This window comes from Hypanus sabinus, chromosome 1 (assembly GCF_030144855.1).
Source record: "Hypanus sabinus isolate sHypSab1 chromosome 1, sHypSab1.hap1, whole genome shotgun sequence".
NCBI classification, from domain to species: Eukaryota; Metazoa; Chordata; class Chondrichthyes; order Myliobatiformes; family Dasyatidae; genus Hypanus; species Hypanus sabinus.
Window position 1 is genome coordinate 37,339,125 of NC_082706.1, and position 27,145 is coordinate 37,366,269.

General features: G+C 47.6%; 1 protein-coding gene across 2 annotated transcripts in view; it reads right to left on the bottom strand.

The window, feature by feature from the left end:
• kansl3 (KAT8 regulatory NSL complex subunit 3) overlaps nucleotides 1–27,145 on the bottom strand; it is a 58,188-nt gene that overhangs the window by 6,935 nt on the left and 24,108 nt on the right. The window contains exons 13-21 of one of the 2 annotated variants that reach the window (XM_059967792.1): nucleotides 26,495–26,696; nucleotides 20,482–20,559; nucleotides 18,063–18,254; nucleotides 15,345–15,429; nucleotides 14,418–14,581; nucleotides 12,660–12,757; nucleotides 10,936–11,116; nucleotides 3,875–4,020; nucleotides 685–829 (exon numbers count right to left, since the gene is read on the bottom strand). In XM_059967792.1, coding sequence (XP_059823775.1) covers nucleotides 685–829; nucleotides 3,875–4,020; nucleotides 10,936–11,116; nucleotides 12,660–12,757; nucleotides 14,418–14,581; nucleotides 15,345–15,429; nucleotides 18,063–18,254; nucleotides 20,482–20,559; nucleotides 26,495–26,696 — 1,291 coding nt within the window. The remainder of the gene's footprint in view (nucleotides 1–684; nucleotides 830–3,874; nucleotides 4,021–10,935; nucleotides 11,117–12,659; nucleotides 12,758–14,417; nucleotides 14,582–15,344; nucleotides 15,430–18,062; nucleotides 18,255–20,481; nucleotides 20,560–26,494; nucleotides 26,697–27,145) is intronic. The other variant, XM_059967800.1, reaches the window with a different exon arrangement.

Here is a 27,145-nt window from a genome sequence, read left to right on the forward strand (position 1 = left end):
AGCCTCTCTACCTCCTCTCTGTATGCTGACTCACCAATGTTGCTGATGAGGCCCACCACTGTAGTATCATCCGTGAACTCGATGATGTGGTTTGAGCTGGATCTGGCAGTGCAGTCATGAGTCAGCAGCGGACTGAGCACACAACCGTGAGAGGCGCCAGTGCTCAGTGTGATAGAGCTTGAGATGAAACTGCCAACTCAGACCCAGTTACAGAGAGGGGCGTTGAGCTCCAATGAGGGCAGTTTACCCACCAGCCTCTGAAGGACGACTGTGTTAAACGCCAAGCTGAAGTCGATGAATGACATCCTGGCGTACAAGGCATCGTTTTCTAGGTGGGACAGGATGGAGTGAAAGGCAGAGGCTCTGACATCATCAGTGCACTGGTTTGAGCAGAAGGTGAACTAGAAAGGGTCCAATGTAGCTGGAGCCAATGACCTGGCCTCCACAGCCACCTATAGCAATGAATTCCACAGATTCACTATCCTCTGGCTGAAGAAACACCTCCTCATCTCTGTTCCAAAGGGATGACCTTGTATTCTGTGACTGTGCCTTCTGGTCTTAGACTTCCTTACTTTAGGAAATATCCTCTGCACATCCACTCTACCTAGGCCTTTGAATATTCAATAATGTTGAATATAGACTGAGGTCAAAGTCAGCATGTGCCTTCACTGACTGCAGACTCACCTACAGCTGAGCATAAACTCTGGGGATTTGAACTTGATTCCGCAGGGGACTGAGTTTTGCTTGCGTCTCGTGCCGCGATTACTTTGGTCTGGTCAACAGTGCTGATACATTGGGGTCTTGGGACTGGGAGCAGAGGGTCTGAGCACTGCAAAGAGAAAACAAGAGGGTCAGAGTTACTGCTTCTGAGTCAGCATCTGAAGATGGAAGCAGATTGGACCAGCCACTTGAATCACAACCCCAGGAACACCACAGGATGCGATTTTCTTCCAAGTAAGTGTTAGCCTCAAAATGGTGCTAGTGAGCACATGTGCAAGCAATGCTGTAGTTGAGAGTGCTTTCAGCTTCAAGTTCCTATGAGAGAACATCACCATTGGCCTGCCCTGGTCCAATCACACAAACACCATGAACAAGAAAGAGCCCTAGCTCCTCTACTTATTCAGTTGGCATGACCCCAACAAAGCACGTACCACCGTGCTCGAGGGTGCCTGACTGATGCCTTATAAAGCCTCGATGTTACTTGCTTTTATATTCTAGCGCTCTCAAAATAAATTCTAGCATTCCATTTGTCATTATTACTACTGATCTGAATGATGGTATACAAAGCTAGTTTTCACTGTACTTGGTATATGTGACAACAATAAACCAATTTATCAAATTTTCCCATCAAGAATACACTTGTGGCCCTGTCCATGTGTTCATTATGAAGCCACAAAGATTGATCAGCTGGAGATGGGAAATGGCGTTTCTTTGCCAGAATATGACCCGTGGGATCTCATGTGATCTATACTCAATGTCAAGGATGCAAGCTCACTCCCTCCCACCAGTATACCACTGTCTTGTTCCCTCGCCCCACCCCTTGGTGTAGCAGGACCTACTTGGGGTCTGTGGAGAATCTAACGTTGGAAGGCACAATTCTGTCAGAACAGCCGTGGCTGTTTGTCCAGGCCAGGACAGCAATGAGTGTACTATTGAACCGAACTAGGCCCTTCAGCCCATCTAGACCATGCCAAGGGGCCAGGAGGATTTTGCAACGTCTGATGGCATGACGGTTCGCCCAGTTCTCCGGATGAGAAGTGATGAAGGCATTGGGTAACTGTATTAAAATGTCTTCCCTTTCGTGGAAATTAAATACCAACATCATCATAGTTTTATTTTAAAATTACACCTGCACCTGCCCATCTTTCAGCCTCTGGTACAGTAAGGTAAGAGCTAGCAAAACACTTTTAGAGCATCAGCAATCAAAGTTTAGAGTAAATTTATGATCAAAGTACGCATATCACCATATACAACCCTGACATTCATTTTAGAGTCTTAGTCATAGAAAATTACAGCAGAGAAACAGGCCCTTTGGCCTATCTATTCCATGCTGAACTGCTTAAATTGCCGACTCTCATTGACCTGCACCGAGACCATAGCCCTCCATAACCCTACCATCCATTACCTATCCAAACTTCTCTTAAAAGCCTCCTTGCATTTACCCTATCTATACCCCTCATAATAACTCTATCAAATGTCAGTCTTCTACGTTCCAAGGAATAAATTCCTAACCAATTCAATCTTTCTTTATAACTCAGGTCCTCTAGACCTAATTTTCTCTGCACTCTTTCAACCTTATTTACATTTTTCCTGTAGGTAGGTGACCAAAATTACACACACTACTCCAAATTAGGCCTCACCAATATCTTATACAACTTCAACATAACATCCCATTTCCTGTACTCAATACTTGGCCAGCATGCCAATAACTTTCTTTACTGATCTATCTACCTGTAACGTCACTTTCAATGAATTACAGATCTGTATTCCTAGATCCCTTTGTTCTACCACATTCCTCGTGCCCTATTGTTCACTGTGTAAGACCAACCCTGACTGGTCCTTGCACTTGTCGGCATTAAATTTCATCTGCCATTTCCAGCTGATCCTGATCCCGCCGCAAACCATGACGGACTTCCTCAATGTCCACCACACCCCCAATCTAGGTGTCATCCGCAAATTTGCTGATTCAGTTAACCACATCCTCCAGATCATTGATATAGATATCTGATGGATAGGGGAATCAAGGGTTATGGGGACAAGCCAGGGACTGGGTATTGATAGTGAATGATCAGCCATGATCTCAGAATGGCGGTGCAGACTCGAGGGGCCGAATGGTCTACTTCTGCACCTATTGTCTATTGTCTATGGATGACGAATAGACCCAGCACTGATCCCTGTGACACTCCTCTAGTCACAGGCCTCCAGTCAGAGAGACAACCATCAATTACCACTCCCTGGCTTCTCCCACAAAGCCAACGTCTAATCTAATTTACTATCTCATCTCAAGTGTCCAGCAACTGAACCTCTTGATCAACCACCCATATGCGACTTTGTTAAATGCCTTGCCAAAGTCCATGTAGACAACACCCACTGCCTTGCCTTCATCAATTTTCCTGGTAATTTCCTCAAAAAAGTTCGGTTAGACACGACCCACCATGTACAAAGCCATGCTGACTTTCCTTAATCAGCTCGTTTCTATCCAAATACTCATATATCCGGTCCTTTAAAATACCTTCCAATAACTTTCCCACTACTAATGTGATGTCAGGCTCACTGGCCTATAATTTCCTGGTTTATTTTTAGAGCCTTTCTTAAACAGCGGAACAACGCTAGCTACCCTCCAGTCCTCTGGTACCATAACTGTCACCTGTCGTTTCCTTACAGGCATTCACAGTAGATGCAAAGAAATACAATAGAATCAATGAAAAACTACACACAAAGACCGACAAACAAGCCATATGGAGAAGACAAACTGCAAATACAAAAAAAATTAGTAATAATAACCGGAGTTCAATTGTCGCTGCTGTCTGTATGGAGATTGCATTTCCTTCCCGAGACCACGTGGGTTTCTTCCGGGTGCTGTGGTTCGTTCCCACATTCCAGAGACGTGTGGGTTAGGGTTAGGTAGCTGTGTGCATGCTATATTGGTGCTGTAAGTGCAGCGATTTTTGCGGGCTGCCCTGAGCACATCCTTGGATTGCATTGGTCGCTGATGCAAAGGACTTGTTTCAATGCACAAGTGACACATAAAACTGTTGCTTAGTCCTTACTGCTCTGCCCAATCACAAGCCGTACTGAGGGCCCAGACTCAGTATCACTGTCTGGTGTAGGTCAGCGCTCCACCCTCCCACCCATCTCTGCGGTGTTCACTCACCTGCTGCGTCTGGGCCTCTGAACCCCTGATCTCAGGCTCCATCCCCTCGAGGCCGAGGCTGCCTGTGGTACAGGGCTGGCCCAGGGTGGACACGCGGCCCGCCTGCGTCCTCAGGGTCACAGTGATGGTGGTCGGAGGCTTCACCCCTGCACAACGAGAAGGACGAGCACAGTCAGAAACATCTGTAGGAGTTGACACGCACAGGCTTTCAGGGGGATATCAGCAAGTACTGAGGTGGCGTCACACTGAACCCGATGCAAAGGGGAGAGGCTCACTCTGCGCCAGGCCAAGTAGTCCATTTGTGGGTCCAGTCAGTGGACAGTTGAATGGTCTGTCCGAGCTGACTGGTTGCCCCTCTCCGGGGTACTTCTGTGCTTGGGTGTTTTAGTTTTCAGTACTGGATATTCCGCAGACTTCTGTTGTGATATTGTAGCCATTGGATAAACTTTGTGTAAAAGAGGGGAAGTACTGAGGGTCACGCTGTGCAATAGGCAGGGCCACACCGCGGGACAGGCGGTGATGTGTGAGTTCTTGGAAAAAGGTCAAGTTATTTTGGGAATAAACACCAAAGAACCGTGACGAGGACGGAGGAAGGTTTAGGAGAGAGTATTTCACCTTTGGCAGAGGACTGCAGTAGTTTGCTTCTTGAAGGAAGGCTATGTGCGCAGGCTGTGGCAGTGACTGTGCCTGCCACTTTTACTGGGAAGGTACTGGAGCGAATTTCTCCGGCTATTATCATTGGTAAACCCTTCCAGCTGGAGTACTCGGCCTGGGACGACTGGGTGAAGAGCTTTGTGGTGAACTCTTGGACTATCGCTCGGATAGAGGAACATTGAAGTGGCCCAGCTGCGCACAGGGAGGTTCAGCGCTGGAGTATCACTGCACAAACTTCCCTGCCTGTCTAGCAGAGACTACCGACTTTACTCTCCTCTCAGAACTGCTCTTCAGAAGATTGATATGTGTTGTGACTGAGTTAATTCGTTTGCATTTGAATTCAGACTGTGTGGGGGTCTAACATGGCGGGCTGCAGCTCAAACCTTAGCCTCTGGTGAAAGGTCCTGAAGATCCACCACCTTTCAGACTCTAAATAAAAAATGGTGCAATGCAATATCGCTGCACCTATGAGTGCTCACTCTCGTGCCTATGTCTGTAGGTGGGAATGAGGGTTAGTTGGGGGTATAATTGGCATTAAGAGGCATCAAAGTCCCCTTTCTACCTCTGGTCCAGTACAGCGAAGTTGCTGGCCCTGAGTAGGTGGATAAATGTGCCGAAAGAGTCGGTGACAGGTTCCGTTCAGAGGGTGACTCTCTATAACACAGACTTTCATCTCCATAGACTTCTTCCCTCGCCTGCGTTCTTTGTGTGAGGTATCGTTCCTTGTCAGCCGTATGTTTCTCAAGCTGAGTGGAAGTCACTTTGGGCACATGTAGACACTTCCATCGTCAGGTGCTCATGGAGCTGGAATGGACGGGGATGCTGAGGGGCACTTTAATTTGTGGCATGGAAGGGAGCACTATCCAATCTGCTGGGCCATGGGCTGGCCACAATGCCACACCCGCAAGGAGTTTGGGCACATTTGTCAGAACTGCCCAAAATGCCAGACTGCCACCTCAACCTGGGCAGGCCTCCCCCTCGTTGGCCTTCCTGACCCTGCACGCTTGGCGAGGAGGCATGGGTCAAGGTAAAGGGCAGGAAGGCCAAGAGGAAGAAGGAAAATCTCCAGGCCTCTCGTCCACAGGAGGAGGAGGAGCCAGGGCCCTTCAGGAGAGCGAAGGAATTCCAAAACCCGGGGCAGGAAGCACGGTAGTGGTGTCGGTGAGCGGGGGGCAGTGGGGGGGCAACCCGAGCAGGTTGTTGAGATCCAGGGGGAGCCGGGCTTGTGACAGCGAGAACGGAGCTGTTTCCAGTAGTGGGATGAGCATGTGCGAATGGGATAGTGAGGACGGGGATGGCCCGGGATGAAGTGACAGAGACTAGAAGTCTTTTGAAGCCGAGACGCTGGAGGAGCATGTCCCTGGCAGTGAGCCTTACCACGGAGGAAATTCAGGAGTTCTTAGCCGACTCCCAGCACAGGCATGGCCCAAATAGATGATGGACGGACCTGCTTGGGGTAATGCGATCAGTCCAACACCATTCTTCAAAAGAAGGGATTTGTAAGTGATTGGGAGGGAGCTCCTGAAAGTCCTGCTAGGGGTGTAAGGCAGTCTGCTCCTGCTAACCAAGGTGCTGGCAAGGTATTGCACTATCAAGTAAGTCACAGTAGCAAGCCACAATATCAATGGTGGCAGGAAGTCTTACCACTGGTTCCACCACCTTTCAGTCCTCAGGGAGCGGTGATAGGCAGTAAGCTTCCTGCAGGAAACCCACACTGTTCTGGGAGACAAATCCTCCTGGATTTGCGTCCGTCTACATGAGCCAACTCAGCTCCAATTTGAGAGGGGTGGCAATATTGTTGGCCCCAAACTTCCAGCCGGAGATATTGAAAATAAACATGCTCAAATCAGGACGCCCACTGGATCTCACCGCGTGCCTGGATAGCGTACCGCTTGCACCACAGCCATGGGAGGTAGTGGTTTGTGACTCGACATGTCTCCTGCGTGCTGGTGGCCGTTCTCAGACCACCGCCTGGTTTGGGCAGAACTAAACCTTCTGCTTATGTGAGCGGGTCAGCAATATTGACATTTCAATAAGGATGGTCAGTTCTGAGTCCTGTTCCGTCTGCTCTAGGCGGAGAGAGCAGAGGGGTTTCCCCTCCCAGAGGCTTTGGCAGAACGTGGACAAAGATCATGTCCGATTTTTGCAAGTGTAACATGCTGTAAGGTTACACTGCTAATGTAATGGCCTCTCTGTAATGAAATGGTTTCTCTGTAGCAGCAATATTTGGGTTATGACTAGAGAGTGGGGGTTTGGTATGAGAGGTATGTTGTTCTTTTTTGTGTGACTGGGAGCAGGGATTTCACGGTCTTTTGTCAGCGAGAGATGAAAAGAGAAGATGCGAATGGAAAGAGTTGGTAGACCGGCGGACGGAGTGGACTCGGAGCGAGGGTCCGACAGTCAGCGATGCTCGGAGGAGGTCGATGGGGAACGAATGGACGGAATCGTGAGCTCCAACGTGTGCGTTAGACTGTTTCATTAAAATGGGCCCTTTTTTTCTTACCCTATAGTCAGATTAAGATTTATAAAGTTCAATTGTTTAAATGCATACGGTGTACTGTCTGATATTTTGTGGTTTGGATTTGCAACCGGGCAACTCATCACGCAGCATCCACACAAACTAGATTTCTCAGTTTGGCTGAGCCAGAGGCTGTCTTCCCTTAGACAAACACATGCTAGCCAAACCTGAGGGTTACACAAGGAAAACACAATGATGTGGATCAAGAAGTGGGTGTGCCAGATCGAGATAGAGCTGCTTGACCTGATGTCTCAGCTGACCCCAAACACTGCTTTGCCAGAAGTACCAGGGCAAGGAGGAAGCGCTGGAGGGGTCCCGAGGTGCCTTCACCAGATCAAAGGGCCAGCTGTTAGAAGATCTGGACCATGCCTCACCTTTCTTTTACTCTCTGGAGAAATGGATGGGTGTGTGCAGGAAACTTGTGGAGCTGCAGTTAGAGGATGGCTTCTCCATCACAGATCTGGTGAGAATCGTTAAAGAAGCTCACTCATTTTATGTGATGCTGTTCTCGCCATACCCGTGAAGTGAGCTGCGGGGAATGCTGTGGGAGGATTTAGTAACATAGAAAACCTACAGCACAATACAGGCCTTTCGGCCCACAAAGCTACACCGGACGTATCCTTACCTTAGAAATTACCGAGGGTTACCCATATCCCTCTGTTTTTCTAAGCTCCATGTTCCTATCCAGGAGTCTCTTAAAATACTCCATCGCATCCACCTCCACCACCGTCGTTGGCAGCCCATTCCACGCACTCACTACTCTCTGAGTAAAAAACTTACCCCTGACATCTCCTCTGTACCTATTTCCAAGCATCTTAACACTGTGCCCTCTCATTTTAGCCATTTCAGTCCTGGGAAAAAGCTTCTAACTATCCACACGATCAATGCCTCGCATCATCTATCAAGTCACCTCTCATCCTCCGTCGCTCCAAGGAGAAAAGGCCGAGTTCACTCAACCTATTCTCATAAGGCATGCTCCCCAAACCAGGCAACATCCTTATAAATCTCCTCTGCACCCTTTCTATGGTTTCCACATCCTTCCTCTATTGAGGCGACCAGAACTGAGCACAGTACTCCAAGTGGGGTCTGACCAGGGTCTGACATATCTCTCAACTCCTAAACTCAATGCCACAACTGAAGGCCAATGCACCGCATGCTTTCTTAACTACAGAGTCAACTTGCACAGCAGCTTTGAGTGTCCTATGGACTCAGACCCCAAGATCCCTCTGATCCTCCACACTGCCAAGAATCTTACCATTAATACTATATTCTGCCATCATATTTAACCTACCAAAATGAACCACCTCACACTTATCTGGGTTAACTCCATCTGCCACTTCTCAGCCCAGTTTTGCATCCTATCAATGTCCCGCTGTAACCTCTGACAGCCCTCCACACTATCCACAACATCCCCAACCTTTGTGTCATCCACAACCCATCCCTCCACTTGAGGTTGTCCAGTGGCTGGACTCTCCCCATCACTGGAGGAACTGACCAGCACCTTTAACCAGCTGCTCTGTTGGACGGGTTGGCAGTGGAATTCCTCCTGGCCTTCGGGGACATACTGGGTGCTGACTACACCAGGATCCTGGGCAAAAGCTTGACGACAGGTGAGATGCCCTCTCTTGGCGTGGGGCAGTCATGGTCCTGCTGCCAAATGGGGATCTTCAGCGCATGAGGAACTGCTGCCTGGTGGTGTCTATCCTGTGCTCCAAATACAATGTCTACCTGGGCAATCGCCAATTGTCTGGGCTCTGTACTGTCCCAAACCAGTCCTATACTGTCCCAGGCCGATCCATTCAGGACAATATCCACCTTGCAAGCAACCTCATCCATCTGTTCAGATTGGCCTGTCAGCTGCCTTTCCCTCTCTTTAACAGGAGAGGGTGTTTGACAAGATGGATCATGACTACCTCCTCTGGACTCTGTGCGTTCGGACTCGGACCGCAGATAGTTGCCCAAGTTTGTCTGTTGTCCGCTGCTGTGGTGTGCTTGATACAGGTCAAAGGATCCTCGACAGTGCACTTTTGCTTTGGGAGGGGTGAGTCAGGGCTGCCCAATGTCAGGGCAACTTTACTGTTTTCCTGTGCCTTCTTCGGAAGTGATTGACAGGCCTGGTTCTGCATAAGCCAGAGATGAGGGCAGTGTTTTCAGCTTAAGTCCATGGTGTCCTCCTTACGTTCACCGACCCTGTAGACCTACAGCGGATGGATGTGAGACCGTCAGTGGGTCTTCTCAGGGTCCACCGGAGAAAGTGCTCTGGACTTTCAGTGGGTCACTGGAAGAGGGACTCACTGCCAGAGGAGCCAAGACCACTTGCATGGAGTGCCACACACCACCTTTACCCAAGCTCTGCTGTGGAGAATTCACCGGCGAAATGGCGGAACTTGGAGACAAAAGACGCCCGGCTGGGACGCTGGTCGGGTCTACTCCATGTAATCTCACTCCGGGGCAAGGAATTAGTCATTAACCAGTCGGGCCCTTCAGTCCCACCCACTGTATTTGTCGCCGAGATGCAGAGGAAGTTGGTGGGCTTCTTCCAGGCAACAGGAGGCACTGGGTGTCTGCTGCAGCCCTGAATCTTCTGATTGCAAAGGGAGGTCAGTCACTGGTGTAAGTATATACCCAGCTAGCAGCTCTCCTCCTCAGGATTCTGCAGTGAGGCTGCACGCACTGGCGACACACTTTCTTCGCCAGGGACACTGCCTCCATGAGGGTAAGCAGCTCCTGGCACTGAGCATTAGCTCTGCCACAATGCGGGGGCTGTCAGGCTTTTACCGGGAGCTACTGCAGGCCTTGTGTAGGGTCCCCTCTGATCTCGTCACAAAGGGGGTGCGGGTTTTGGCTCAGGGGTGTGGAGTGGCTCCACTGGAGGTGATCGTGAGACCCAAGGTCTCCTTCGCAAGGCGGTCCCACACAGCATGAGCTGCCTCACAGAGATACCCACAATGCCAATGCACAATGCTCCAAGACTGTTACTGTATGGGATGCCCGTGCACTTTTCACTTCATTGCTGTCCGGGCACATCAGGCAGTGAGGGAGGCCCCCAGTAGAAATCGCTGTATGAAGGGGCCTTTCCCCTGTACGTTGGGGACCTGGGGTAGAGGGGGCAGCGTAGGGCAGCACCATGTAATAGCTTTCTGAGCAAGTTCAGATACCCTCCTGTGGGTGGGAGGAGTCAGTCCAAGCCTACTTGGAGCACTTGCTGGAATACCTGAAGGGGCTGCTCCTCCAGTTCAGGCTGCACTTCAACCCATGCTCCTGGTTTACGGGCACCTAACAAGGGGGTGGGTACCTTAGAGAATGTCCTGGCTGGCTGGCAAGATGGCCACTTGAGGGCTGCGGAGGGCTCTGCCTGAGCTGACTGCCTGCCCCTCTTCCAGGGTGACATTTGTGCCGGAGTGTCCTCAGAGAGGAAGCATGCGATCGCTATGGGTTCAGTGGGGGATTTCCAGGAACAGTAGCCTTCCCACAGGGAATTGAGTACATTTTGGACCCTAATTACTATATTTTAATTTGAATTCAGTAACTAAACTGTATTGTAACCCCTAACCTTTGTATGCCATTTATATTTGAATAAAGTTTTGTATGTTTGCAAAAACGGTACTGATGGAGGGTCACATGGTCAGAACGAGTGCAGTCACCCTTGGATGAGGGTGAACTGAGGTCATGAGAGATTCTCTCAGGTGGAGTTAAATCTCCCCAGGAGTTGATTACAGAGCACGGAACCTCCTGCTGCTGTTTTTGGGCTTTACAATCCCAGTCTGATTTTATGCTATGCTCCAAATCCCTGCTACATTATCAACCCGATGCACTGAGACAACGTCAGAGTGCTGGACCGTGAACTCCCATGCCCGAGTGGCACCCATCGAGGGTGTTCAGGGGTTACCTGTCAGGCCAGCCGAGCTGCCAGTCAGCTTGGCCAGTCCACCATTGCTCAGCAGGTGCTGGATGGAAGTAGGTTTGCCGGTCAGAGTCCCCGAAGCCGTTGAGGCACTGACCGTGCGGACAACGGGGTTTGTGGTGGTGACGGCTCCCAGAGCCGAGCTCGCGCTCTTCACGGTTTGGGCCTGTGAACAACATTGGGACTGAATCAGAGGCAGAGACACATCACACGGAACTCCACTGACACCAGTCACCCAACCAACTCATGTCCTCCTCTGTACCCTGTTCCAACACTATCCTCATACCATCACCATTGTCTTTTAACATTTTTTAAAACTGAAATAAAGCCAGGAGTCAGCCCTTCAAGACACACTGGCCAGCGACTCACTTACTTAACTCTAGCCTAATCATAGAACAATTTACAATGACCAATTAACATTACGTCTTTGGACTGTGGGAGGAAACCGGAGCACCCGGAGGAAGAGCATACAAACTCCTGATAGGCAGTGGTGGGAATCCCTGTGGGTTCCCATGCCCCAGTTCATCATCCCTCCAGAACAAAGGCTGCCCTGGAGGGTTTAATCCCCCAGCACTTTCATGCCAGGAGTCTCACACTTCAACACTAATGGGGCTGTGAATAAACCCAATTTCTGATCTTTATCAATGAACACCCAGAAGACCCTGGACTGAAGAGCAGAAGGCTCACCAGAGATTAAGAGAGAGGTTAGATTTGTTGCATGTACATCAAAGCATACAGAAAAAGGCGATGTCTGTGTCAACGATCAACACAGTCCGAGAATATGCTGGGGGCACTGCCTAAGTGTGGCCATGTTTCCAGCATCAACGTAACACACTCAAAACTCACCAACCCCAATGTGTACGTCTTTGAAGTGCGGGAGGAGACAGGAACAAAGACAGAGAAAACTCACAGGGAGAACGTAGAAACTCCATACTGACTGGGTGGAAATGGAACCCCAGTTACTGGTACTCTGAAGTGTTATGCTAATCACTACACCAACCCTGTTGCCCCACGATCTTTAACACTGGTCTGGAGTGCAGAAGGCTCACGAGGATGGACAGGGCCAAAGTCTCCCATTGTCCTTGAGCCACGGCACCCTCCATTCACACGGTTCCAAGTGCTCAGAGACCACATAGCCCAATGTTACACATCTCGCAGGGCGGGTTCCTAAAGAAACCTTCATGTGAACGTTTGTCCAACCGGAGGTCAGAGTGAATCCTGTGACTTGTGGGGGCTCAAAGCAAATTTATTAAAGTACATATTCATCACCATTCACAGGAAATACAAAGAAACACAACAGAATCAATGACAGACTGCACCCAACAAGGTGGACAACCAATGTGCAAAAGACATCAAACTACCCAAATAAAAAATAGAAAAAATAATAATAAATAAGCAATAGAGAAAAAATTGAGATGAAGAATCCGTGAAAGTGAATGAAGTTGTGGAATCAGTTCAGTGTTGAGATGAGTGAACACTGCTGGTTCAGGAACCTGATAATTGTTACAGTATTAACCTGGTGGTGTGGAACCTCCTGCCTAACTGCCGCTGGTTTTGGCCAACTGAAACCTATCCCCCCTTATAAAAGACTGAAAATGTCTGTTTTTACTGATCCAGGTTTGAAAGAGTCTCAAAAAGTGCTCCCTCCCCGTTTGTAGTGAATGATAGCTTTGTTAAGCGACAGACACTGGGCACCTTGTTTACTGTACCTGAGTTGAGGTGGTGGAGCTCAAACTGGTGGTCTTTGTTCCCATGTCCTGGAGGCTAAAGCTGAGTCCCTGGAGGAGGCAGCTGGCCGACGGCGTCCCTGAACAGAAAGCACACAGTAATCATGACAGGAAACAGGTCCAACCAGTCCACTCTGACCAAGATGCACATCTACGCTACAGCCATTTGCCAGTGCTCGGCCCATATCCCTGTGAATCTTTCCCATCCACGTACCTGTCCTTCATCAAGGTGACAAAACGAATTGATTATTAGAGCAGTGGATGCGGTGTACATGATTTTAGTAAGGTGACTGACAAGACTCTCCATGATAGACTCATGCAGGAAGTCGGGGGGCATGGCATCCAGGGAAACTTGACTGCATGGATTCAGAATTGGCTTGCCCACCAAAGGCAGAGGGTGGTAGGAGCATATTTTGTCTGGAGGTCAGAGAATAGTGGTGTTCCACGGGAATACGTTCTGGGCCCTTTCCGACTTTTATACATGATTTGGATGAAGAGGTGGAGGGGTGGGTTAGTAAGTTTGCAGATGACAAGATTGCTGGAATTGTGGATAGTGTAGAAGTTTCTCATAGGTTACGAGGGGACATTGACAGGATGGAGAGCTGGGCTAAGAAGTGGCAGATGGAGTTCAACCTAGAAAAACATTGGAAATTCAAACTTCTAGACAGAATGCAGGGTTAATGCCAGGATTCTTAGCAGTGTGGAGCAACACAGGGATCATAGGTCCAAGTCCATAGATTCCTCAAAGTTGCCATGCAAGTTGATAAGTTGTTTAGAAGATATATGGTGCATTGGCCTTCATCAGTCGGGGATTGAGCTCAAGAGCCAGGAAGTAATGTTGCAGATCTATAAAACCCTGGTTAGACCACACTCAGAATATTGTGTTCAGTTCTGGTTGCCTCATTATAGAAGGATGTGAGAGCTTTAGTGAGTTACCAGGATGGTGCCTGGACCATGAGGAGGCATGTCTCATGAGGAAAGGCTGAGCAAGCTACAGTTTTTCTCTGGAACGAAGGAGGACTTGATAAGAGGTTAAGTGGTACTGATACGTGATACATCCAGCACCTTTTTCAAGGGTAGGAACAGCTAATATGAGAGGCCATAATTTTAATGTGATGGAGGAAAGGATAGAATGTGTCAGAAACATATTTACTCTATTTCCAATACTTATTTAATTTTATATATTATATATTTCTTAACTTAAACAGTACTGCTGCCACAAAACAATAAATTTCATGACACAAGTCAGTGATACTAAATCCAATTTTGATTCTGTAGTTGTTTTGTTTTTATACAGAGTGGTGGACGCCAGGGGCGATGGTAGACACAGATCATTAGAGACATTTAAGGTGCTCTTAGCTAGGCACATGGATAGGGAAAAATGGAGGGCAATGCAGGGAAGAAGGATTCGATTGATCTAAGTGCAGAACACTGTGGGCCAAAGGGCCTGTACTGTTCTAAGCTCTAGGACTGAGGTATCATATTTTTGCTGGTCCTCTCCTTTCCTTGTTGATCCCTCATCCCCAGTTCCTTCAGATGCTGATCCAGTGGAAATTCCCAAATAACTCTGCTTCCCCTGGCATTTCACGCTCATGGACTTCATCAACCAGCTCTTTGGCATCTGTCCCCTACCTCCTCCTTGTCTTTCTGCCGATCCCTTTGTTACTGAGTCTTGTGCCCACTGTCAGAATTCTCTGGTGGTTATTTGGAGTGAAGGGAATAAACACTCGGTTTACATACCTGCTGTGGCAGGTCCCAGGTGAGGCTGCGATGGTGCGGTAGAGCCAGGGGCTGACGACATCCGGGCCTGAATGCTGTGAAAGGCACTGGCTGTTGTGTTACTGGTCAGGGCAGTTGAGGAGAGTGTACTGGGGCAAGTGGAGAATGAGTCCACAGAGGCTGATCTAGGCACAAGAGAGAGAGAATGAGATGAATAGGACTTTCACACAAAGAGAATAACCGACAGTCCCATAGCACAACCATGTTGTCAATATTTTTATTTTTCCACATTCGTTGCTTTATATGGTAATATATTATGAATTTTGTGCTGTGAATTTGTTGAACTGCCCCTGCTATAACTTCAATAACCGTATTTAACATTTTCCCTATGGTGGCTGTGCAAGGTAAATTTATTATCAAAGTACATATATATCACCATATACTACCTTGAGGTTCATTTTCTTGCGGGTATTAACAGGAAAATTAAAAAAAAACAATAAAATTAACGAAGAACTATACATGAACAAAGACTAACAAACAACCAATGTGGAAAAGACTATATAGAGATAGATAATACCGGAGAACATGAGTTGTGGAGCCCACAGGCTGTGGAATTAGTTCAATGTTGTGATGAGTGAAGTTATCCATGCTGGATCAGGAACCTGAAGGTTAAAGGGCGATAGCTAGGGCCCGACCCTTCCAACAAACCTCCCCACGCTTGTAACGAATGTTGCATTACAAGCCAACATTACAAATGAGCTACCCGAAGACCACTGCTGCGTCAGGCACCCCTGCCGTTGAAGGCCAGCTCTCATACCCAGCAGCAGACCTGGTCAGATCCACCCAGTTTCCGATGTGAAGCGCAGCACCAGGCCTGTTGGAGTCATCCCTGTCGGTAAGGACCCACTGCCGGTAAATGACTACTGGCGCGGTCCAGGCTGCACCTACCTTTGACTCGTGAGCAACCCAGTCAGCTCCTTGGTGACAGATCCCGGCTGACTGACGGATAACGTCAGGGGCTTTGGGACACCACCTGCCAAACGGAGGAAGAAACCAGAGGTCAGAGCAGATGACAGCCCTAAGCTAACATGCCAGCTGAGAAAAAAAATGTTTAGGGTGAAAGGTATTTGCTTCTCCCCCAAAATGCTTCATAAGGCATTGGCCAGATCACATTGGGAGACTTGTGAAGCATTTTGGGCCACTTATCTAAGAAATGATGTGATGGCATTGGTGTGAATACAGAGGAGGCTCACGTAAATTATCTTGGGAATGAAAGTGTTAACATAGTCCTGGGCATGCACTCACTGGAGTTTAGAATGAGGGGCGACTTTATTGAAACCTATCAAATACGAAAAGGCCTAGACAGAGTGACATGTAGAGGACGTTTCCAATAGCGGGGGAGTCTCGGACCAGAGGGCAGAGCCTCAGAATAGGTGTCCCATTAGAACAGCGGTGAGAGGAACCTCCTCTGCTAGACAGTGGTGGATTTGTGGAATTAATTGCCACAGGCGGCCTTGGAGGCCAAGTCACTGGGTATACTTAAGGTGTAGGTTGACAGGTCCTTTATAATGTAACCCCCTGGGTCACCTCAGGCTCGCTCACACTCGTTCTCGTCTGGGGGAGCAGCCTTCGGCCCCGCCAAACTGGGTAATCAGCTGGTGTGGATGCTGTGTGATGTCCCCGCCTCGCCCAAAAACAGACAGTACACCATATGCGATTAAATGAGTACAATTTATAAAGGTTACTATAACTAAGTGATTAATAACGATACAGTATATATGAAGAGAAAAAATAAAGAAAAGGTGCCAAACTTATCAAAGTCCAAACCACTTCGTGCACAACCGTTGGAGCTCAATTTCAGAAGTCTTCTGGCCACCATTCAATCCCCTCCGAACTCCTCGACTCACAGCTCAGAACCCTCCGAGTGGTCAACCAAGCACATCTAGCTTCATCCCCCCCCTCCTCGGAGTACCTCCCGGCCTCGGACCCCCGCTTGGGGTCCGATCCTCGCCCAGCTTACAGCATTGTGTCCTTTTTCAAGACCCCTTCGCGCCAATCTCCCAAAAAGCCCGCCAACAAAAGCTTACAGACTCAGAAGAAAGAACATTAATCCCCATTTGGTTTACAAAGGAATACAATTCTCCTAGCACTCTCTCGCAACAAAGAAGCATTCCTGCTAGATAACAAAACAAAAGAAGCCCTTTTGATTACATACACAATAACAAAGAAAAAAAGAAAAAAAAACCCTTTACAATAAGAATGGGTATCAAAGGTTACAGGGAGAAGGCAGAATGGGGTTGAGAGGGATAATAACTCAACTACAATTGAATGGTGGAGTAGACTCGATGGGCTGAATAGCCTAATTCTGCTCCTCTGTCTAATGGACTCAACGTGCCCCCTCCCCCACAGACTGCAGCCGGAGGAGACCCCTAACCCAGCACGTGCAGAGCTCTGAAGGGTGTGAACGGGGATCCCAGTACCGGTGACGTGGTCCAGGTCTGAGAGGAACGTGTCTAAACCTCAGTAGGATCAGCTCTGCACCGGACCTGCCAGGAGAAGGGCAGGCGGCTCACAATGAAACGTGTAGCAATTGGTAAATTGGAGACTAACTTGCAGACCCACCTCACCATTATCAGATCAAATCCTTCCATAGGCTCACTGTACAGACAGAAAACCAGCTGCCACTGCACTCCAGTAGCTGTCACACTTTATTCTGCATATGCACTGTGTAATGATCTGATCTGCATGAATAATGTGCAAGACAAGCTTTGCTCTCTATCTCCAACACCGATTTTTATCAACGCACCACAGAAGCATTCTCTCTGCATGTATCACGGCTTGATATGGCAACTGCTCTGCACGTGACCACAAGGAACTGCGGAGTTGTGGACACAGCTCAGCACAGCACAGCACAGAAACCAGCCTCCCTCCGTGGACTCTGTTTACACTATTCACTGTCTCAGTAAAGCAGCCGGCTTAATGAGACACCCCACCCACCCTGGACATTCTCTCAGCTCCCGCCTCCCACCCAGCAGAAAAGACAACAGCCTGAGAACACATACTCCAGGCTCAAGGACAGTTTCCACCCCAGTGATTCTGGAACAGTCCTCTTGTACAGTAAGCTGGACTCCACCTCACAATCTCCACTGGATGACCTCGTACTTGCACTGGATTTATCCACACTACACTCTTCCGGTAGCTGTCACACTTTATTCTGCACTGTTATTGTTTAATGCTCTGTGTGTAATGATCTGATCTGAATGAACAGCATGCAAGACAAACTTTTCACTGGATCACGGTAGATGTGACAACGAAAAAGCAATACCAACAACATCAGGAGCGAGACAGGAAAACCACAAAACGTGGGGACACTAATTAAATATACAAATTCATATTTAAATAAAAATTATTACAATTGACTATACAAAAATAAACCAATATACAAATGCTGTAATCCCAGTATCGATTAGTGACCCTACACTTCCTCCTCAGGCATCACAACAGTCTCTCACTACCCAAACTGCCCTCAGCATCAGCCTTTCCAGCTTTCCGACCAGTATATCCCTTCTACGTCTGCCTTCCCCTCTCTCTTTCAATGGCCACGGGACCCCGTAACCCGGGATCTGTGTGCTCAGCAGACCCAGTACACCAGAGCGCAGCGCTCACCCTCCTTGGCTCCAGCGTAAGGCATGGATGCAGCTGCAGACGCATCGCCGTGGGACAGAATGGTGACCTTGATCTTGGCACGTTTGGCGGGCTTGGAGACGACTTGAGTTGGGCTTGAAGGCTGCCTCCGCTTCAGCTGTGCCTTTGCGTCATCCTTCTCCGCTGTATCCTGTTGGTCCGAGGACACCGGAACTACGGATCAATAGAGGAATTGGGGATCAGAATCAGGATTATTATCACTGATAATAACCTGCTGAGTGCTTCCAGCATTTTATGTCCAAGTTTCCAATATTCAAAATCAGAAACAGGTTTATCACCATTGACATATGTCATGGAATTTGCTGTTTAGCAGTACAGTGCAAGACATAAAAATGACTACGAATTACAATAATATAAATTAGTAGTACAAAAGAGAGCAAAAAGTGAGGTGCATCTTTATGGATTGTTCAGAAATCTATTGGCAGAGGGGAAGAAGCTGTTCCTAAGTCACTGAATGTGTGTCTTTAGGCTCCTACATCTCCTCCTCGATGATAGCCATGAGAATGGGGCACGTCCTGGATTGGGAGGATCCTTAAAAATGGATGCAGACTTCTTGATGCATTGCCTTTTGAAAATGCCCTCAAAGGTTCAAAAGTGCAAAGATAGTTTGTTATCGAAGGACGTATACGTCAGCATATAGATTCATTTTCTTGTGGGCACTCACAGTAGAGCAAAGAAAGGAAGATGGTCGGGAGGCTAGGTGGCGCTGGACGAGAGAGGCAAACAGTCAGAATGTTCTCCACCGTACATCTGTAGGAATTCGGTGACCTACCAAATCTCTTCAAATTCCTCATGAAATATAGCTGCTGGTGTACCTTCCCCATGATTGCACTGATATGTTGGGCCCAGGAAAGACTCCCTGAGATGTGGATACGAGGTAGACACAGGCAAGTGGTGCCCAGGTTAAAGTTCAGCAAGGATACCACTGGACAGTGCAGCAGACGTGAGGGGCCGAGTGGCAACTACTACTCCTTACTTACACACAGATGTGGCGGTGATAGTAGACTGACTGGTACTGGTGGTGTGCCACAGGGATCCATCAGTTTTGGGTTTGTAGTTGTTTGTCATCTATATCTACAATCTGGGTGATGAGTCATGGATGACACTGAGATTTGAGATGTACTGGACTGTGAGGAAGGCCAAAGTTTGCAGCAGGATCTGGACCAGCTGGAAAAATGGGCTGATAAATGGCAGATGGGATTTAATGGAAACACGTGTGAGGCATTGCACCTTTGTGGACGAACTAGGGTTGGATTTGTAAAGTGAATGGTAGGGCACTGAGGAGTGTGGTAGAACAGAGGGACCTGGGAATACAGATCCATAATTCATTGAAAGTGGTGGCACAGGTAGATAGGGTCATAAAGAGAGCTTTTCATACATTGGCCTTCATAAATCATGTACTGAATGCAGGAGTTGGGATGATATGTCAAAGTTGTACAAGATGTTGGTGAGGCCTAATTTGGAGTATTATGTCCAGTTTTGGTCATCTATACAGGAAAGATATAAGATTGAAAGAGTGCAGAGAAAATTTACAAGGATGTTGCTGGAACTTGAGGACCTGAGTTTTTGGGAAAGGTTTAATACCTGGAAGGTAGAAGAATGAGTGGAGATTTGATAGAGGGGTATAGATAGGGTAAATGCAAGCAGGCTTTTTTCTCTGAGGTTGGGAAGGACTAGAAATAAAGATCATAGGTTGAAAGGTGTAATATTCCAGGTGAACCTGAGAAGAAAGTTCTTCACTCACCGCCACCAGAGTGGTGTGAATGGTGAAAGGGCTGCCAGTGGAAGAGGTGGACGGGGTTTAATTTCAATGTTTCAGAGACATTCGGATAGGTACATGGATGGGAGGGGTATAGAGGGCTATGGTCCAGGTGTGGGTTGGTGGGACTAGGCAGAATAGTCGTTTGGCATGGACTAAATGGGCTGAAGTGTCCTTCTAAGCTGCAGTGCTCCGTGACTATGTAACCGGAGGAGGCCACACGTGCATAAAGTTGCCTGTACAGTTTTGGTATTTCCGCGCCACCTCTTCTTGTGGGTGAGAATAAAAGAGCTGATTGTACTATTGTCAGTAAAGCAGGAGAGTTCTCCCCCACAGCCTGGTCCACGTCTGCCACTGCTCACAGCACACAGACCACTTTTGCCCCTCCCCTTTGCAATTTCAGATCCAAGCTTTTCACTTTCAAAGCGAATGAAATATCTAATTCTTGGTGCTGCGGTTAACCCTAGCACTGGCAGAAAGCACTGCATGGGGCTGGGGAAAGAAAGGAAGAGTGGGCAGCCTGGTGAGAACTTGTGCACAGATCAGCGGGAAGAAGAGTGAGCAAGGGAACTTGAAGACAGCAAACTACGCACGTGCACACACAGACACACATATACATACCAAAGACACAGGATGAGTTGCCTACACTCAGATTCTTCTTCACCAACATATTCTGCTTCAGGAAAGCAGCAAACTGAGCTGAAAGCAATGACAGAAACCATCAGCAAATCACAAGACATGAAGATTTTTAAAAATTAGCATTATTTTCCACATGTACATCAAAACTCATAGTGAAATCCGTCAGTTACATCAGTGGGCAGCACAGTGCGAGAATATGCTGGGAGCAGTCAGCAAGTGGTGTCACGCTTTCATTGTTAACAGAGCATGCTCACTAACCATTAAACCTAACCTGTACATGCTTGAAACGTAGCAGGAAACCAGAACATTCGGAGGAAATCCACAGGTCACAGGGAGAACATACAAACTTCTTACAGAGTGGTGAGAAGCAAACTCCGATCACTGGCCCTACACTAAGCCGCTACATTACGCTATACAATCTAATACTGGCTATACAAGTCAGACTCTGATTCACTCCTTCAAATTTGAATTTAGTCTTTGCAAGCTGTGACTGATTGCCTGGAGCAATCCCCAGGAGGGTTTGCTGGTCATCTAACAGCAAATCCCCCAAGGCTGCAGTTCAAGCAGACAACTTTCCTAGAGCCCAACTTAGAATATAAATATGGAACAATGTGGCACAGGAAGAGGACAGCGAGGCTTGAGAGGAAGTGCGGCGGCGGCCATTTTCAAATTGTCCAATTGCTTCTCAGATCGGAGTTCTGAGAGGCGGGACTGCGCAGGCGCGTGAAGGAGGCCCGGGAAGGAGGGAAGATATATAAAGAACGCCGCCTTAAGAAGCGGGCAGCGGAGTGAGCCGGGCGCAGAGTGTAGGGCTTGGGCTCAGAGGGCACAGTAGGCTTATCTTTTAGTTCTTGTATTTTCAGTTATTTGGGAGGTATGAGTGTGAGGGCAGCTTGTTGTTCTTGGTGTCGGATGTGGGAGATCCTGGAGTCTCCGAGCCTCCCGGACGTCCACATCTGCGCCAGGTGCGCCGAACTGCAGCTCCTGAGGGACCGAGTTAGGGAACTGGAGCTGCAGCTCGATGACCTTCGCCTGGTCAGGGAGAGTGAAGAGGTGATAGAGAGGAGTTACAGGCAGGTGGTCACTCCGGGACCACGGGAGGCAGATAGGTGGGTTACAGTCAGGAAGGGGAAGAGGCAGGTACTAGAGAGTACCCCAGTGGCTGTACCCCTTGACAATAAGTACTCACGTTTGAGTACTGTTGGGGGGGACAGCCTACCTGGTGGGAGTGACAGTGGCCGAGCCTCCGGCACAGAGGACGGCCCTGTAGCTCAGAAGGGTAGGGTTAGAAGAAAGAGGTCCATAGTAATAGGGGACTCAATAGTCAGGGGCTCAGACAGGCGCTTCTGTGGAGGTGACCGGAAGTCCCGGATGGTAATTTGCCTTCCTGGTGCCAGGGTTCGGGATGTTTCTGATCGCGTCCAAGATATCCTGAAGTGGGAGGGTGAAGAGCCAGAGGTCGTGGTACATGTAGGTACCAATGACATAGGAAGGAAAGGGGAAGAGGTCCTGAAACGAGAGTGTAGGGAATTAGGAAGGCAGTTAAGAAGAAGGACCGCAAAGGTAGTAATCTCGGGATTACTGCCTGTGCCACGCGACAGTGAGAGTAGGAATAGAATTAGGTGGAGGATGAATGCGTGGCTGTGGGATTGGAGCAGGGGGCAGGGATTCAAGTTTCTGGATCATTGGGACCTCTTCTGGGGCAGGAGTGACCTGTTCAAGAAGGACGGGTTACACTTGAATCGTGGGGGGACCAATATCCTAGCGGGGAGGTTTGCTAGGGCTACAGGGCGGACTTTAAACTAGTAAGATGGGGGGGGGGGGGCAGGAGACTATGGGAGAGGAGGTTAGTTCACCAGTGGAGCAAGTAAATAGACAGTGTGTGAGGGAGGAAAGGCAGGTGATGGAGAAGGGATGCGCTCAGCCCAAAGATGTAGGGGAGAAGAAAGAAAAGGATAATAAATTTGAATGCATTGTTAGGGATGGAAAGAGAGGAGGAGATGGAGAGTATCTTAAATGTATCTATTTTAATGCTAGGAGCATCGTAAGAAAGGTGGATGAGCTTAAAGCGTGGATTGATACCTGGAATTATGATGTTGTAGCTATTAGTGAAACATGGTTGCAGGAAGGGTGTGATTGGCAACTAAATATTCCTGGATTTAGTTGCTTCAAGTGTGATAGAGTAGGAGGGGCCAGAGGAGGAGGTGTTGCATTGCTTGTCCGAGAAAATCTTATGGCGGTGCTTTGGAAGGATAGATAGAGAGCTCCTCTAGGGAGGCCATTTGAGTGGAATTGAAGAATGGGAAAGGTGCAGTAACACTGATAGGAGTGTATTATAGGCCACCTAATGGGGCGCGTGAGTTGGAAGAGCAAATGTATAAGGAGATAGCAGATATTTGTAGTAAACACAAGGTGGTGATTGTGGGAGATTTTAATTTTCCACACGTAGACTGGGAAGCTCATTCTGTAAAAGGGCTGGATGGTTTAGAGTTTGTGAAATGTGTGCAGGATAGTTTTTTGCAACGATACATAGAAGTACCGACTAGAGATGGGGCAGTGTTGGATCTCCTGTTAGGGAATGCGATAGGTCAGCTGACAGATGTATGTGTTGGGGAGCACTTCGGGTCCAGTGATCACAATAGCATTAGCTTCAATATAATTATGGAGGACAGGACTGGACCTAGAGTTGAGATTTTTGATTGGAGAAAGGCTAACTTTGAGGGGATGCGAAGGGATTTAGAGAGAGTGGATTGGGTCAAGTTGTTTTATGGGAAGGATGTAATAGAGAAATGGAGGTCATTTAAGGGTGAAATTATGAGAGTACAGAATCTTTATGTTCCTGTTAGGGTGAAAGGAAAGGTTAAAGGTTTGAGAGCACCATGGTTTTCAAGGGATATTAGAAATTTGGTTCAAAAAAAGAGGGATGTCTACAATAGATATAGGCAGCATGGAGTAAAGGAATTGCTCGAGGAATATAAAGAATGTAAAAGGAATCTTAAGAAAGAGATTAGAAAAGCTAAAAGAAGATACGAGGTTGGTTTGGCAAATAAGGTGAAAGTAAATCCGAAAGGTTTCTACAGTTATATTAAAAGCAAGAGGATAGTGAGGGATAAAATTGGCCCCTTAGAGAATCAGAGTGGTCAGCTATGTGTGGAACCGAAGGAGATGGGAGAGATTTTGAATGATTTCTTCTCTTCGGTATTCACTAAGGAGAAGGATATTGAATTGTCTAAGGTGTGGGAAACAAGTAAGGAAGTTATGGAACCTATGACAATTAAAGATTAAAGGTACTGGCGCTTTTAAGAAATTTAAAAGTGGATAAATCTCCGGGTCCTGACAGGATATTCCCCAGGACCTTGAGGGAAGTTTGTGTAGAAATAGCAGGAGCTCTGACGGAGATCTTTAATATGTCATTAGAAACGGGGATTGTGCCGGAGGATTGGCGTATTGCTCATGTGGTTCCATTGTTTAAAAAGGGTTCTAGAAGGAAGCCTAGTAATTATAGACCTGTCAGTTTGACATCAGTGGTGGGTAAATTAATGGAAAGTATTCTTAGAGATAGTATTTATAATTATCTGGATAGACGGGATCTGATTAGAAGTAGCCAGCATGGATTTGTGCGTGGAAGGTCATGTTTGACAAACCTTATTGAATTTTTTGAAGAAGTTACGAGGAATGTTGACGAGGGTAAGGCAGTGGATGTAGTCTATATGGACTTCAGCAAAGCCTTTGACAAAGTTCCACATGGAAGGTTAGTTAAGAAGGTTCAGTCGTTAGGTATTAATGCTGGAGTAATAAAATGGATTCAACAGTGGCTAGATGGGAGATGCCAGAGAGTAGTGGTGGATAATTGTTTATCGGGATGGAGGCCGGTGACTAGCGGGGTGCCTCAGGGATCTGTTTTGGGCCCGATGTTGTTTGTAATATACATAAATGATCTGGATGATGGGGTGGTAAATTGGATTAGTAAGTATGCCGATGGTACTAAGGTAGGAGGTGTTGTGGATAATGAGATGGATTTTCAAAGCTTGCAGGGAGATTTATGCCGGTTAGAAGAATGGGCTGAATGTTGGCAGATGGAGTTTAATGCTGAGAAGTGTGAGGTTCTACATTTTGGCAGGAATAATCCAAATAGAACATACAGAGTAAATGGTAGGGCATTGAGGAATGCAGAGGAACAGAGAGATCTAGGAATAACTGTGCATAGTTCCCTGAAAGTGGAGTCTCATGTAGATAGGGTGGTGAAGAGGGCTTTTGGAACGCTGGCCTTTATAAATCAAAGCATTGAGTACAGAAGTTGGGATGTAATGCTAAAGTTGTACAAGGCATTGGTAAGGCCAAATTTGGAATATTGTGTGCCGTTCTGGTCACCGAATTATAGGAAAGATATCAATAAATTAGAGAGAGTGCAGAGACGATTTACTAGGATGTTACCTGGGTTTCAGCAATTAAGTTACAGAGAAAGGTTGAACAAGTTAGGTCTCTATTCATTGGAGCGTAGAAGGTTGAGGGGGGATTTGATCGAGGTATTTAAAATTTTGAGAGGGATAGATAGAGTTGACGTGAACAGGCTGTTTCCATTGAGAGTAGGGGAGATTCAAACTAGAGGACATGATTTGAGAGTTAGGGGGCAGAAGTTTAAGGGAAACACGAGGGGGTATTTCTTTACTCAAAGAGTGATAGCTGTGTGGAATGAGCTTCCTGTAGAAGTAGTAGAGGCCAGTTCAGTTGTGTCATTTAAGGTAAAATTGGATAGGTATATGGACAGGAAAGGAGTGGAGGGTTATGGGCTGAGTGCAGGTAGGTGGGACTAGGTGAGATTAAGGGTTCGGCACGGACTAGGAGGGCCAAGATGGCCTGTTTCCGTGCTGTGATTGTTATATGGTTATATATGGTTACAGGAACATGATCCTGCAGACACGGGCAGGGCAGGAAAGTGGTCATTTAATCTGGGAAATGCAGAAAAGGTTTATCATGATGCTGCCAGGATTAGAGAGTATGAGGTATAGAGAAAGGTCGGACAGTCTCGGGTTGTTCTCCAAAGAGCGTTGAAGACTGAAGAGAGACCTGATAAAAGGTCTTTAAAATTATGAGAGGCATTGATAGGGTAAGCCGTCAGAATCTATTCCTGAGGGTAGAAATGTCGAACAGTGGAGGAAATGCTTTTAAAGTTTAAAGAGAACATGAGGGGATAAGTGTTTTCTTAACTCAAGATGAGTGGTAGATGATGCTTGGAATCAATTATTAGTAGAAACATGCAGTTTGGTGGAGATTAAGAGGCTCTTAGACAGGCACATGAATATGAAGGGGATCAAGAGGTATGGATGATACTCAGTTTGGTATAATTTGGGTTCAAAATCGGCACAATAACGTAGGCTGAGTGGCCAGTCCATTGCTGTACTGTTCAACTCGATCCACATCCCTCTGTTCCATGCTTCTTAAAGGCCACTGTGGTGTCTGCCCCCGACACCACCCCAGGCAGTACATTCTAGGCATCCACCACTCTGTGTAAAACGAAAACCTGCCCTGCACATCTCTGATCCTGGATCGGCCTCTACAGCCAGTTGAGGCCCCACCAACGGACAATTGCTTAGGAGAACATCATACTCACTCGAATGATTGCACTCAATTATAAGAGTGATTATAAGACCAAACTTCTTTTCCTCAGGCTCTCTCCCTGCCTGCTCTTCTCACTCGTCACACTCCTCCTTCCCTCTTTTGCAACACTTAATACGATGATCGCAAGCAGCAAGTTTTACGTCTCATTCCTAACTTTGAAAGAAGTTTAGGACTGCAAGAGCATCAGGATCCATCCGTACAGGTCTTAACATTTTAGACCTTAGTAAGGATTAGTACCAATCTGTAGTAGATACACAAAACATGCCGAGATCCCAGACCAGCGAGTGCCAGAGCAGAGTTTCTACCTGTAGTAAATGCCCCACAGTTTAGTGATCAATTCGTGCCCTAATGTGGGAAGAAATGTGGAGCAAGTTACCTTGAGCTTGCTTCTGGGTCAGCACAGTCCCCGTCTTCTGCATGTGCTGTTTAAGGATGTGAGAGAACTGTGCGGAAAGGCTGGGAGACTGGCTGGCGGCCGTGGCAGTGGCTGTGATCAGGCTGGCCTTCTGGGCAGGCGACAAGGATGAACTCTTCGTCTTTGGGCTGGATGTGGGGCTGCTCGACACACTCGACGTGCCCTGGGAGAGATGGGACATGGGTGTAAGGTAAGATTAGCTTTAGTTGTCACAACTACGTTGAAACACAAGGTGAAATTCACTGTCTGCGTCAAGCATCGTCAGGCTTCTGGCATCATTGTAGCTTGCTCACAGCAAACTAACCCTGATCGATAACGTTTCTGGAATGTGGGAGGGAACTGGAACACCCAGAGGAAACCCATTCAGTCACAAGGAGAACGCACAAACTCCTTACAGAAAAGAACAGGAATCAAACTGAAATCTTACTGCCAGTGCTGTAAAGCGTTGAGTAAATGCTACATGATCTTTAAAAACACACGGACCTCCATATCCATTTCCATCTCACTCACTGGGACAGTGTGATGGGAAGGAACTGCAGAAACACAAGAGATTCTGCAGATGCTGGAAATCCAGAGCAATGCACACAAAATGCTGAAGGAACTCATCAGGTC